General features: G+C 56.2%; 1 protein-coding gene across 1 annotated transcript in view; it reads left to right on the top strand.

Annotated features, from left to right (window-relative positions):
* The window catches only part of TAF4 (TATA-box binding protein associated factor 4), a 63,462-nt gene that overhangs the window by 29,792 nt on the left and 19,808 nt on the right, over positions 1–13,862 (top strand). Inside the window, exons 3-10 of the mRNA XM_036323539.1 lie at positions 3,994–4,160; positions 5,349–5,468; positions 7,524–7,643; positions 8,232–8,354; positions 8,825–8,914; positions 9,635–9,880; positions 12,054–12,201; positions 12,535–12,649. Coding sequence (XP_036179432.1) covers positions 3,994–4,160; positions 5,349–5,468; positions 7,524–7,643; positions 8,232–8,354; positions 8,825–8,914; positions 9,635–9,880; positions 12,054–12,201; positions 12,535–12,649 — 1,129 coding nt within the window. The remainder of the gene's footprint in view (positions 1–3,993; positions 4,161–5,348; positions 5,469–7,523; positions 7,644–8,231; positions 8,355–8,824; positions 8,915–9,634; positions 9,881–12,053; positions 12,202–12,534; positions 12,650–13,862) is intronic.

Below are 13,862 nucleotides of genomic sequence, written 5' to 3'. Positions count from 1 at the left end.
AGAAATCAGTCCTCCGCCGGCCTCGGTGGCCCCATCTGTAAGGTGGGAGTGGGCCATACCTGCAGGGTCCCTTCCCTGATGGAGGAGGACAGAATGATGTCCCCAGCCAGGAACTGTCTGTGAACTCAGGCTATTGCTTCTTCACAACCTTTTCTCTAACATTCTTCAGTTGCATTTTGAAGCAAAGTTGTGTTTCTTTGCTTTTGCATGGATAGATACTGTACTAGTGTGCTATGCGTCTGTTTGAAATGAGTGATTACACCAGTTCACGAGGTCCCGAACTGTGATGATGCCATTCAAACATGCGCTGATGCAGCTGTTGGTGTAGGGACGCTCCCCAGGCCATCAGTGTGTCTGACTTTTGCCTGTGATTGTGATACATTATATCTGGGGAAGGCAGAGGGAAGCACACCCCATTACAGCCTACAGGCCTACCCCCCACGAATGCAAACAGTCTTTCCCCTCAGGACCCACAGTTTGCCTTCAGGTTAGAGCAGTTATTTCTACAGCCTCCTGCGTTGCCTGTATGTCCAGGGGCATTTGTCATTTCTCTTGCTTATCCACTCACAGATATTCTATATAATAAAAGCCCAGTGACCGAATGGCAGGACGACCAGAACAACCAGTCGACTGGTCACTATAATGTGCACCGACCACCAGGGGGCAGATGCTCAATGTAGGGGCTGCCCCTGGTGGTCGGTGCACTCCCATAGTGGGAGCGCCGCTCGGCTGACCGGGATGAGTGGTGCTCCCACAGCGGGCTGATCCCCGCAGGCCATGCCTCCCACAAGTGCACAAATCCTGTGTACTGGGCCTCCAGAATATATATATTAGAGGTCCAGTGCACGAAATTCATGCACAGGTGGTGTCCCTAGGCCTGGCTGGCAATCAGGGCTGATCTGTGGGGCAACCGGTGGGGCAATCAGGAGGCCCCTGCTGGCATCCACCTTGGCTGGCCTGGTGCCACCCGCTCACCGGCCCTGCCCCCTGCTGCTGCTGGTCGCCTCCCTCTGCAGGATGACTGGTAGGGTGATGGGGGGGGGCCCGCTGGCACCCACCTTGGCTGGCCTGGGGCCTGCGGGCTGGGGGCAGCTCCTGCATTGAGCACCTGCCCCCTGGTGGTCAGTGCACATCATAGCGACTGGTTGTTCCGCCGGTCATTTCACTATTCGGTCAATTTCCATATTAGGCTTTTATTACATAGGAGATACACACACACACACACACACACTCATACTCTAGAGGCCTGGAGCATGAAATTCGTGTGCAGGTATGGTCCCTAGGCCTGGCCTGTGATCAGGGCCATCTTCCCTGCCCCCGCGACCACTCACCCCCGGTTCCCCATTCACCATTGGGTGATCAGTGCCTGACAGCCAGGGGAAGGGACTGAGAGGTCGGCTGTTCCCGTCCACTTGCTGACCCCACCCCTGCCGCGAGTTGCCCTCTGTGTGTGGGGCGACCGGTGGGGTGGGCCTTGTCCTGGCGCCGCCCGCGTCCCCCGCCACCCACCCCCAGCTCTCTGTTTGCCATCAGGCTATCAGAGCCTGCTGGCCAGGGAAAGGGACCGAGAGGTGGTCAATGGTCTCATAGTGACTGGTCCAGCGGCCCTTCTGGTCATTCTGCCGTTAGGGTCAATTTACATATTACCCTTTTATTATATAGGAGGATATGTATATGTAAATATGTTTTTATTGATTTTAGAGAAAGGAAGGGAGAGGTAGAGAAAGACATTGGTGTGAGAGAGAAACATTGATCAGTTGCCTCTTGCGCACCCACTCTGACAGGGAATCGAACCTGCAACCTGGGCTGTTGCTGTGACTAGGAGTTGAATCCGGCAACCTCTCGGTGCATTGGACAACACCTGAGCCACACTGGCTGGCTCGCAGATACTTTCAGTGCCTGAGAAGCTGCGTTCCCTGCGTAAGGTCACATCACTCTGGCAGGACCTGTGATCCCTTTCCTGACCTTTGTTCTAACGACAGGCAATTTGCCAACAGCATATGCTTACTTATACTTTTACTTCATTAGTTTTTATTTTTTTATTTTATTTTTTATGAATGGAACTGAGATTTATTGAGAAAAGCCATCCCTGGAAAGGGTGTCTTACTTCATTAGTTTTTAACCCACACTGCAGTTTCATGAATATTTATTCTTTAAATATTTCTTTAACTTTCTGTGGATGTACCTTTTTAATCAACAAAGCATCTGCTAATTAGAGTATATACATCAATTGCCATATTACCAAGGGTGACATTGGGTGTTAAGTGTGGGTACTGCTAAGGCTCATTTGGTCCTTGTCCCGCCCGTGCTGACTCTTGGTGTCCAGAAGGGAGGAGCAGGCTCCCACGTGGACGGATGAGGGAGTGTGATGAGTGAGTGGTGGGTTTGGGAGGATGGCATCAGGGAATTCGCCATGTTTTCTGTTCTGCGGGCTCCAGCAGAGTGTGGACCTGAGTAGTGGCTGGGCAGTCCCTGATGTCCTACCCCAGCTCTGGTGGCCCGCATGGCTGTCTCCAGCTACTGCCTTGCCTGCCTAACAAGCTCCCTGGTTTGGGGGATTTCCACATCCTGGTTTTTGTTTTGTTTTTGTAATTTTAGCATGGTTTACTTTAAAAGGGATGTTAGTGGGCATAAAGGTGGTTCTTTTGGATCAAGCCTTGTAGGTGTGAGTCCAGGGAGAGGCCTGTTGTTTCTTGATGACCTGATGGGTGTTGAAGGAGCCAGAGCCCAGCACCTTCAGAGGCTCTTCTCAGCCACCGGTCAGGCTCAGGAGGGTATGATGCCCACAGGACGCCCTCGCCCTGGCTTTTCCTATCCCAAGGGCACCCTTTCCAGCTGTGCCCGAGGGGAAGACGGGGCTTGGCCAGTGGTGTGCTGAGGCCCCACCAGAGGAAGAGTGCAGGTTCTCCTCGAAGCTCCATCATTGATTGTCATGGAATTAAATGTGAACTTGGACACTTGGGTTATGTGTCTGATGGTGTCTGTGCTATGATTGCTGCTGGTTTTTGAAGCTAAAATTAATGCTAAACCTGCATGATTGGATTTGCTCCAGTGATGGAGTTCAAGCATGTGCTGTGTGAGTGGTTCTCTCTGTCTGTCTGTGTTGTGAGGCCCCCTTCTGGTCAGCCATGGGCACCTTGCTGCCCACACCCAGAGAGGTGAGGTGCCTGGGTGCCACAGGGTCCATGTGCTGAAGGGGAAGTTTGTTTGAGGTTTCCCAGGACAGGCCCCAGCTGCCCCTGGTCACAGGGCCAGTGGGGGCAGGATGGAGGGAACTGTGCTGGGCAGTGCTGGGGTCTGCGGCTCCAGCGGGATCTCTGACTTCTCTTCGACACCGCCACCTCCTGAGCACTTGGCAATCTGTGTCGGGGAGAGTGTGTGCCTGTGGGGACTCTGCCAGGCCTTTGGCGTCCCTGCTGGCTTCCTCTGGAGTGGGTGCATGCCGAGGCCAGTGTGGGGCAGCTGTGGGGTGGCTGTGGGGCGACAGGGGGGCTGGCAGAGCCGTGGTGCTTGGCTTACAGAAGGAAGGCTTGGTTGCTTTTTTTTTTTTTTTTAATATGTTTTTATTGATTTCAGAGGAGGGGGGTGGGGAGAGAGAGAGAGAGAGAAAGAAAGAGAAAGAGAGAGAGAGAAAGAAACATCAGCGATGAGAGAGAATCATCCATTGTTCGGCTGTCTCCTGCACGCCCCACACTGGAGATCGAGCCTGCAACCTGGGCATGTGCCCTGACCGGGAATCGAACCATGACCTCCTGGTTCATAGGTCCACACTCTACCACTGAGACACAGTGGCTGGGCGTCAGTTGGTTGCTCTTTGAATCCATGAAACTGCCCTGTGCGTGTCCTCATCCTGTGCACCGTCTGGTAGGCATGTCAGTCAGAGGCCGGTGACTCCGTGTTTCACCACCGGTCCTGTTTCTCCTCAGAGCTGCTAGGCCTCCCCATAGAGCCACTGCTTCCCGGGCTCTGACGCCAGATGTCCTTTGTCCCCAGGTATGGTCCTCGTGCGCAGCGAGAACGGGCAGTTGTTAATGATCCCTCAGCAGGCCTTGGCCCAGATGCAGGCCCAGGCCCACGCCCAGGCCCAGCCTCAGACCACCATGGCACCCCGCCCTGCAACCCCCACAAGTGCCCCACCTGTCCAGATCTCCACCGTCCAGGTGAGTCATGCGTACACCCTGCGCCTGCCAAGGGCGTGTGGCAGGTGTCCTGCCCCACCACCGGGTGGCTAACCCTGGCGTCCAGGACAGCCCTGCTGGGAAGAGCTGGCTCTGAGTCCCTGAGAGCTGCCCTCTCTCCATGACTCCGCCTTCCCATGCCTCAGTGTCCTCTCCTGTGGAGTGGACAGTGTGCTAGTGCTTACACCACAGAGCTGGGTCCCAGGCTGGGCGGAGACGTGCAGCGCTAAGCTAGTGGGCAGAGCAGGTACTGCGTGAGCGCGGGCCTTCATCAGGGAGGCACAGAGGACTTGGCACACTTGCATTGAGCAGAGCTGCCTCCCCACACACAGGCACTGGAGACTGGCGGGAGGCAGGCTCCGATGCTGAAGAGCAGGCAGGGCTTGCCCCCGTCTGGGTTCCGTGTCCGTGTCATGCTTTCCTGTGGGCACGTGTCCGCACTGTCCCGTTCCCTCTGTCTGCGGGGCTTTCCTGTCCACTGCGTCTTCCTCTGTTCTAAGCTAGTGAGTGGCTAGTGACTGAAGCGGAGACCTCCTTCTCCGTGATGCCAAGCGCGTACCCTGGGTGGCGCCCTGCACTGCAGCAGCGGCTCTGTGTGCTGGGAGACCCACAAGGGCCCCTTCACTGAGTGGAACGGCTCAGTTTCCCAGTCTGTTCTGTTCAGTGTGAGGCAGACGTACGGTATCTGTGGTCTCACTTTAGCTGTTGGCTGTGCATATCACCGTGTGACCATCAGCATTTGCTGTCCATCTCCTTTCAAACCAACTTCATCATTACCTTGCTCAGGACTCGAGCTTCCCATGGGGCTAGTGTGACTGGTCTTAGACCCAGGGGACACGTACTTCTTAGTGCCGTTGTCACTCTTTAGTGCTTGTGGGCGAGATCACAGAAGTCCTCACAGGACCCCTCCCAGGTACATGTGTTTTTCAAGGACCATGCTGATTGGATAAAGAAGTCTAAGGCATTTTCATTGTAGTAGCAAAGATGGGGAGCCTGCACTTTTACTTTGGAAACAGACATTTAGAATTAGGGTGGCTCTGTGGAAACTGCGAGTGAACTTGTGGACGCACTTGAGCACTGGTTCTGTGTTCTGGATTGCTTTGGGTGCACGGGGTGGCGGGGAATTCTCACGCTGTTGCCCCTTTTAGATGGGTCTTGCTTGTTTTCCAGGCACCTGGGACCCCTATTATTGCCCGGCAGGTGACCCCGACGACCATAATTAAGCAGGTGTCTCAGGCCCAGACGACGGTACAGCCGGCCGCCGCGCTGCAGCGCTCACCCGGAGTGCAGGTGAGGCCCGGCGTCCTGCACGCAGGGACAAGGCACGGACTTGGGTGTGGGACTCAAGGCAGAGTTTTGGGAGGAAGGTGTAGAAAAAGGGGGTTCTTCTCTGACGACAGCACAGGCTGTGGCTGGGTCCCTCTTCCTCAAAGCCGCACGGACTTGAGCACCAGCAGCACTTTTAAAGCTGCCCCTGCCAGAGAAGAAGGAAAGGGTCAGCTGATCAGTGTTTGATTGTAAGGCATCTCTGGAGCAGGGAAAGCCTAGGGCAGAGAGTCTGTGTGTGCACCTGTCTCCCCGTGAATGCGCCGATGGTGGCAGTGCTGTCGTTGACTGTGTCTCAGGTCTTACTGTGTGTCCTTATCACAGCGATGGGCTGTGATGCTCTCAACCGTTCAGCCTCTGGTGTCCCGGACAGGCTGGCCCTTCCCGTCACAGCAGAGGAGACCTGGCTGGGGCCAACAGGCCAGAGTGTACAAAGCAGATGGCTCAAGCTGCGGGGTGAGGTGTTGGTGAGCGTGCACTGTGAGTGCAGGTGCTGCACCGTTGGCCAGGTTTTACCAGGTGTCTTTGTGGCCCAGGGTGACTCTTTGCTGCGTTGCTGGTCTTTGTTGATCCCCATGGCAGTTGGTGCTATCCTGTTTTTCCGAGTGAGGCAACCACAGCCCAGTGGTGGCGGGGACAGTGGTGGTAGAGGGTCTGGAGCAGCCCAGCACCACACTCTTCCCCACTGGATCTTGTCTTCTCTTTCTTACCTGTGGCGTCTGCAGTGAGTGGCAGTGTTGTCTGAAACACGGGAAGGGTTGTCCAGGTGTGGGGGACTTTCCAGGATGCAGGCTTCAGCCTGGGCTTCTGTCTGGTTGGCGCATCTGATTCTACATTTTGCGAAAGGGTTTCCAGAAAGCAGGAGGCACGGTCAGCTTGGCGTCCGCTTCTGTGCAGTCTGGATGTGTCTCGTGAGTGGGAGTTGGTGGGGCCAGCAGGAGCAAATGTGGGGACAGGCCCCTGTGTGAAGGAAAGAAGCCCCGCTGCCCCGAGATGGCGGCCATGGTTTGCTCCTTCTTTCCTCCCTGAGATTGGAGTTTGATGTTTGCTGGCGACAACAGTGATGACTCATGCTTCATGTTACAAGTGAGAGAAGACAGACTGACTGTAAAGCCCGTCACCACCTGTAGCTCCCAGGCCTCCCCAAAGCTGGTGTCCACAGCCTGGGGCCACTGGGACACCCGAGAGCTTGGAGGGGTCCATACAGGGACTGCGTCAGCTCCCTAATGGGCACTAGGCCACACTGGAGGCATGCGCAGGGGTTGCACTGCCCCTACTTTCAGAAGTCGTAAGAAAGGGACATTTTAAAAATTGGAGGGAAAATGTTGAAAGCTAGATTATAAATTGGAGGACCAGTTAGAAAGCCAGTTAATGTTGGCATCACGACCCTGCTGCAGAACCATGGTCGGTCAGGAGCCTGACCTCGGGCGAGGCTGGAGCTGCTGTCCATTCATTCTGCAAGGGGCCTTCCTCACCGACTCCCACCCATTTCTCCTGTTGCTCCCCAGCCGCATTAGTGATACTTCATGATGAGACTCGCTCCTGAAGTGCAAGGAAAAGGCCGGTCTGGCGGCAGAAGGGGCCAGGACCCCAGCCCACTCCCTCCCAGAGCCGCCTTGCAGGAAGGCTGACTTGTCACCAGGCTCTGTACAGACCAGGTGGTGACATTTCCCATTGCAGTTAGTTTTTGAACTTTCTGAGGATGAGACCTAGTTTGCTTATTAAAAGGCCATTGGTACTGGTCACCATGTGACTTCCAGAATCCACTCCTGAGCACCAGGTTCTTCCAGCGATTGGCTTTGTTTCTATCAGTTTTTGCTGGAGATGCACCATCCTGCTTCTCAGGTGCTGAGGACAGCAGTGCTCAGGCTTGGCCTGTCGCTGTGTCTGCAGGTCCTCAGGGTGCGTGTCCCCCAGCACACCTGGCCAGCGGGGCCCCACCCCTATAGGGAGCTCTCTTCTCAGACCTAAGGCTGCTGCCTGCAGCCTCTGTTTACCTTGTGTTTTGGAATCTTGCAGCCTCAGCTTGTTCTGGGTGGTGCTGCTCAGACAGCTTCGATTGGGACGGCGACAGCTGTTCAGACGGGGACACCTCAGCGGACTGTCCCGGGGGCCACCACCACCTCCACAGCTGCCACGGTGAGTGCCGTCTCGTGCACCCCTCAGGTGGGACAGCGTGTGTAGAGGGCTCCCCATGGTGACAGGCCCAGACAGTAGTGTTTGAAGCAGTCCTTCATGGACTGTGTGCATTGCGTCTATAGAACAGCACTCTTACCCATTTGGGTTTATACTTCAGTAGTTCCCTGCATGTGCATAAATCTTCAAACTGGGATCCCGCTTTATTTATGGCTTTTTCCAGTTTCTTTGCTAAGTAGTTCCGTCAGCGTTAGTAGTTGTGGTGCACTGTAACCCTTTCACTGTGCATCGGGGAGATGCCGGTTCTTCTTTGTGATAAACAGCCGGGACCATCTGATGGAGTCAACTTTTTACCTTTGTGGTTTTCGCCTTGTTACGTTTCAAGGGAGGGAATTGGCAGCTGAGGGAAGTGTGAGCCGGGCCTCTTTTGGTTGTATGGCCAGGTGTCCTTGGGCACGCTCCTTGGGCACCTGCCAGGGCCATGCCCTACCAGCAGGCTAGGAGAGCACTTAGAGAAGAAACAGTTCTCAGGGTGATGATGGGCATTTGCCTGTAAGAGTTTCTCACAGGTGTCTTTTTACTTGAATGCAGGAAACTATGGAAAACGTGAAGAAATGTAAGAACTTTCTGTCTACGTTAATAAAGCTGGCCTCATCCGGCAAACAGTCCACAGAGACGGCGGCGAACGTGAAGGAGCTGGTGCAGCACCTGCTGGTAAGAGCTTCGCCACCAGCCCTGTCCCGCGTGTGACACAGCAGCCTGTCCTGGGATCTGCAGAGCCTTCCCCTGTGGGGCTTCCTCCCCGAGGCTTGGGGCCTTGGGGGGGAAGTGTCGTCCCTGAGGACAGGCGTCCCTTGACCCCTCTGTGCCTGTGCTCGCAGCTCTGACTGTGCCAGTGAGGTTCCCTCAGGCTGGTCTGGCTCCTGGCAGGATGCCCTGACATGTGGTCAGGGCTGGGCAGTGTTGAGTGACAGCTGGGTGAGGGAGATCGGGGGGGGGGGGGGGCTGGTCAGCACACACCTGGGATGCCCATATCGCCTGAGCACGGGGCACACTGACTCTCCTGTTGCCTCTGTCAGCCCAGACCTGGCAGAGAGACCAGGAGACCAGAGTAGCACTGCCTCAAGAGGTGTATGTGCGAACTTTCAGTCCTGCAGGAATTTCATGTGAGTTTTATTTTTAAGGATGGAAAAATCGAAGCGGAAGATTTCACCAGCCGGCTGTACCGGGAACTTAATTCTTCACCTCAACCTTACCTTGTGCCTTTCCTGAAGGTAACGCAAAGCCCTTGTCCACCTCCGTGCTGTTCTGAGGGAGGCATGGGCACAGTTGGCACCTTGTGTTGAAAGCCTAAAGCGCCTGCAGCAGAATGTGCGGTGCCCTCTTAGATGCTTTTCTGGGAGTTGGACCTCAGTACTGCTGGCATTCGGGCGTCCCGCTCCAAGCACAGGGCCGACCCGCGGATTGTCCGTGAGCGTGAGGGCTGATGGGACACCCACCCCAGCGAAGACCCAGGGTTCCACAGCAGCGGTTGTCCCTTAGGTAATCTCTGGTGCCACGGCATTCTTAGAGCATTTCAGAAGTGCTGCTCTATCTTTCTGGGCTCAGGGTCAGTGAGTGCTGGAGGCTGCCACCCACACCAGAGGTATCTTTAAGCTCTGAAACTGACACTATTAAAAAAAAGTTTGTATTTATTTTAGAGAGAGAGTGGAAGAGGGAGCGATAGAAACATGAATGAGAGAGAAACATCAATTGGCTGCCTCCTGTATGCCCCCTATTGGGAATTGAACCTGCAAACCCGGGCATGTGCCTTGACTGGAATCCAACCTGTGGCCTCTTAGTGCAGGGGAGCACACTCAGCCCACTGAGGCACACTGGCTGGCAAAACCGGCACTTGAGCTCAAGAACTTTACCTCAGAATGGGGTGTATCTGAGTTTCAGAGAGGGGACCCCATGCTGTGCTGCCTGCCGACCCTGTGTTTGTGTTCACCCAGAGGAGCTTGCCCGCCTTGAGACAGCTGACGCCTGACTCCGCAGCCTTCATCCAGCAGAGCCAGCAGCAGCAGCCGCCTGCCCCGCAGGCCACCACTGCGCTCACAGCCGTGGTGCTGAGCAGCTCCGTCCAGCGCACGGCCGGGAAGACGGCGGCCACTGTGACCAGCGCCCTCCAGCCCCCTGTCATCAGCCTCACGCAGCCCACACAGGTTGGCGTTGGCAAGCAGGGGCAGCCCACGCCGCTGGTATGCAGGCGACAGCCCCTTACCCCTGCCTGCCTCTCGGCTCAGGGAGCCTGCAGGACAGCCTTGGGCGTTAGCTTCCATGGTTAAGCCAGCAGCCTGGGCCCCACAATTCTGTGATTCATTCCTCAGTAGCATGAAGTTAGTGTGTTGGCTTTCACCCACTGTCCATCCAGCACCTGTATCGGGGGTGATCCCGGCTTACAGGGACATGGTGAGTTTATAGTGACTCTTAGCTGGATATTACCTTTGATTGGGAGCAATGGTTCACATACAAGAAATAGACAGTGTGTGCTGGTGTTGGACGAGCAGGCGGCTGCGTGAGCCTTTGTTTCACAGTGTGGGCTTGGGTGTGCAGCGAGTCTGGGCCTCAGTGGCTCCAGGAGCTGGAGTGGCAGGCTGCTGTCATTCGTTTACTGCCAGTTTGGATTCCGTGTTCTGAGCTTTGCAGCTGGAGAAAGGCTGTCTTTGCTCCCATAGGCAGATTGGGGGCCTTTAAAAATAATTTCAAAGAGATTTTGTTTCTCTAAAGCCAGTTACAGAAAAACACAACCCAGACTTCATGGCATTTAGTAGTGTGTTTTGCAACATGGTAACCCAGAGCGCGATGAAATCCACGTGGGGCTCTCTCACCTGCACAGGTTGGTTTTGGCCTGGATCGGTGGTGAGGAAGCAGGCTGACCCGGTGGCGGGAGGTTGTGAGTAGTGTCAGGGCCGGAGGTGCCCATGTGACAGCTCCACGCTCCTTTCAGTCCGAGGGGCAGACTTCCTTTCCTTTCATGTGGCGCAGGTACAGTGCTGTTCTGTTTGGCAACCCCTAGGGCTGATTTTCACAGAAGCTGGGTTCTCTTGAAGAGAGCCTGATGGGAAGCCATTTGTTCTCAGAGATTTACCTTTGGTGCGAGTGTGTGGGTGATGCCACCGGTGTTCCCTGGCTTTAGACAGAGGCTGTGTCGACCAGCAGGGACCCTTTTGCACTCAGCTTCCCTGGGTTCTGTGCAGATTCGTGTGTGTGTGTGTGTGTGTGTGTGTGTGTGTGTGTGTGTTGGGGCAGGGGGTGGTCAGCAGTGGGCAGCCAGACCTGAGTCTGACCGGTTTCCTTGAAGCTTGTAAATGTGAAAACTGGAAGCTTTCCCAGGTTCAGGCTAAACCTGACCTGAAGGCCCGAGGCGCGTCACTTTACTCATCCTGCACAGCGTGGGCTTTCACAGGTGTCGGTGCAGAAATAGTTTGATCCTAGGGTACCACCCTGTCCCCTCTGTGCGTGCCCCAGAACACATCCACCAGGTTACCTTTGTAAAATTCAGAAACTGGATTTAAAAACATATATTTTTATTGACTTTATAGAGAAAGGGAGAGGGAGAGAGAGATAGAAACATCAGTGATGGGAGAGAATCATTGATCAGCTGCCTCCTGCACACCCCACAATGTGGATCCAGCCCGCAACCTGGGCATGTGCCCTTGACTGAAATTGAACCCAGGACCCTTCAGTCCTCAGGCCGACGCTCTATCCACTGAACCATACCGGCTAGGGCCAGACACTGGATTTTGAAACCCTCAGCCGCAGAGGTGTGGAGCGAGGCCACATGGACTGTAGCTGTGTGGCTTTAGAAGCGGCCACAGTGTCGCTTGGCCCCTGCGGGATAGTCGGTGCTGCCAGGATTTGGAGTGCTGCCGTGTGGGAGGTCGGACCGAGGCTGGACGCGGAAGAGGTGGGCGGACTGGACAGGTAGATGAGTAAATGGGGAGCAGAGCCAGAGGCGAGCACGTGATCAGTGGCAGGAGTCTCAGATAGACAGAGCCATGCAGGCCGTGCAGAAAGAGGAGCAGGCACACCGCCGGGGCCGGGCTCAGGCCGTCTCAGGGACAGTTCAGGGCAGGACATCGGAGATCTAGCCTCCCCCCAGTTAAAAGGCCACCTCACCTCTTAGAGAAAATGTGGAGGAGAAACAAAAACTTGACCTGTAGCCTCAGGTGGCCATATCACCTCCACTGACCTGCAGGGGAAGTAGCCTCCCCACACTGGGTCTTAGGCCGCCTAGGTGCAGATCTGCCCTGAAGCTGGTGTGGTCCTGGCAGCCTGACCTTGCCCTGGCCGGGCGATGGCAGGAGGACGGCGGGGGACAGCTGGGAACCCGGTGCTGTTAGTGCTCATGGGCACGTGGCTCTGCCTCAGGTGATCCAGCAGCCGCCCAAGCCCGGAGCACTGATCCGGCCCCCGCAGGTGACGCTGACGCAGACGCCCATGGTGGCCCTCCGGCAGCCCCACAACCGCATCGTGCTGACCACACCCCAGCAGATCCAGCTGAACCCACTGCAGCCAGGTGAGGCCGCAGTCCCAGGGGCACTCACTGAAGGTCCTGTCTTCCAATTTTCTTACTGTTTTGGGACACACACAGCAAAAGCGACCATTTGAGCCGTTTGAGTGTCCAGTTCAGTGGCATTGACTACTCAGTGTGGTCAGCCTTCACCTGTCAGTGTGGTGCAGCAAGTAAAGGCTTGAGAGATGCTATTCAGCCTTTTACCTGTGGTTTAGGGTTAGAAACCCATTGCTTTTAAGAACTTTATTGTGGTGGGTGGGGACGCGCTCCCCGGCTCTCTGCTGGGCACAGTGCACATGCACCTGCATCGGGGTTCCTGGGTCCCTTGTTTTGCAGTCCCGGTGGTGAAACCTGCTGTGTTACCTGGAACCAAAGCTCTTTCTGCTGTCTCGGCCCAAGCAGCTGCTGCGCAGAAAAATAAACTCAAGGAGCCCGGGGGAGGCTCGTTTCGGTAAGGAGTTCTGCTTGAGAAGCCATTGTGATGGTCTTGAATAGCCCAGTACTCTGAGGGCGTCAGTCCTCTGGGGTGCCTCACTCGCCCTGCTCTCAACCTCAGGGCCCTCAGAATGTGGATGGGGTCTCTGACGCGCAGCTCTGAGCCTGCTCGTGGTGGAGTGAACCTGTTGGGGCAGAGGAAGGGCTGTGGTGGTGACTGTCGTGATGGAGCCGTAGGAAATGTCTCGGGTCAGAAGGCTTTCATGGGACCTTCCCCCCCACAGCCATCAGATGGCTGGAGCCGGGCCAGTGTCAGCAGGGTGAGGGGCCATGAGCCTGTGCAGCCCAGCTCGTGGGCAGCGCCAGGGTGTGGGGAGGGGCAGGTGCTGGAGATGGGAGGTGAGGTCATTGCAGCTCAGAACTGGGAGTGGATGGAAGGTGGGGAAGCCTGGGCCTCTCCCTGGCAGGGCAGGGCAGGGCAGGGCAGGGCAGGGCAGGGCAGGGCAGGGCAGAGAAGGGCAGGGCAGGGCAGGGCAGGGCGGGGCAGGGCAGGGCAGAGAAGGGCAGGGCAGGGCAGGGCAGGGCAGGGCAGGGCAGGGCAGGGAAGGGCAGGGCAGGGAAGGGCAGGGCAGGGAGTCGAATGCAGAACAGAGCGAGCTGAGCGGACCTGTGGTGTCGGGTTGCAATGGGACATGGTGGCGTCACCTCCTGGTGCAGTGTAGACAGGTCCGAAGTAGCAGCTGGGAACTCCTCGCTCTGCCCGCCCAAGGAGCCGGGAGCAGTGAGTGACACCTGGTGGTAGCAAGCACCCGGGCGCTCAGATCTCATCTTCTGACAACTGTTTTCCCGCAGTGACCAGGGTGCCTGGAAAAGGCCGGGTCAGGGGAAGTTGAGGTGGGCTCGGCGCATCTCCTTAGGTCAGAGAGCAGTGTTCAGGGTGGACAGGCAGGGGTCAGAGCTCACAGACAGAGGTCTTCAGAGTGGCCTCCCTCCTGCTGGCCACGTCTGTAGGAGCAGACTGTGCTCACAGCAGACACAAGAAGCCAGGAGCCCATAAAATGAATAACTGATAGTTTATGAGGAATGGGACACCCAGTTTCAGAGCTCACACAGGTGCACAAACTCACAGGTCCTCACGTCCAGCCACAAGGGGGGGGGGGGCGCAGAGCACCCTGGTGGTGGGGAAGCCGGGCAGGGACCATGGTGCTGGAGCTTGGAGGACACGCTAG

Source organism: Myotis myotis, unplaced genomic scaffold (genome assembly GCF_014108235.1).
Source record: "Myotis myotis isolate mMyoMyo1 unplaced genomic scaffold, mMyoMyo1.p scaffold_m19_p_9, whole genome shotgun sequence".
NCBI classification, from domain to species: domain Eukaryota; kingdom Metazoa; phylum Chordata; class Mammalia; order Chiroptera; family Vespertilionidae; genus Myotis; species Myotis myotis.
Note: the sequence above shows the minus strand (reverse complement) of the source record. Positions and strands in the feature narration are given on the sequence as shown.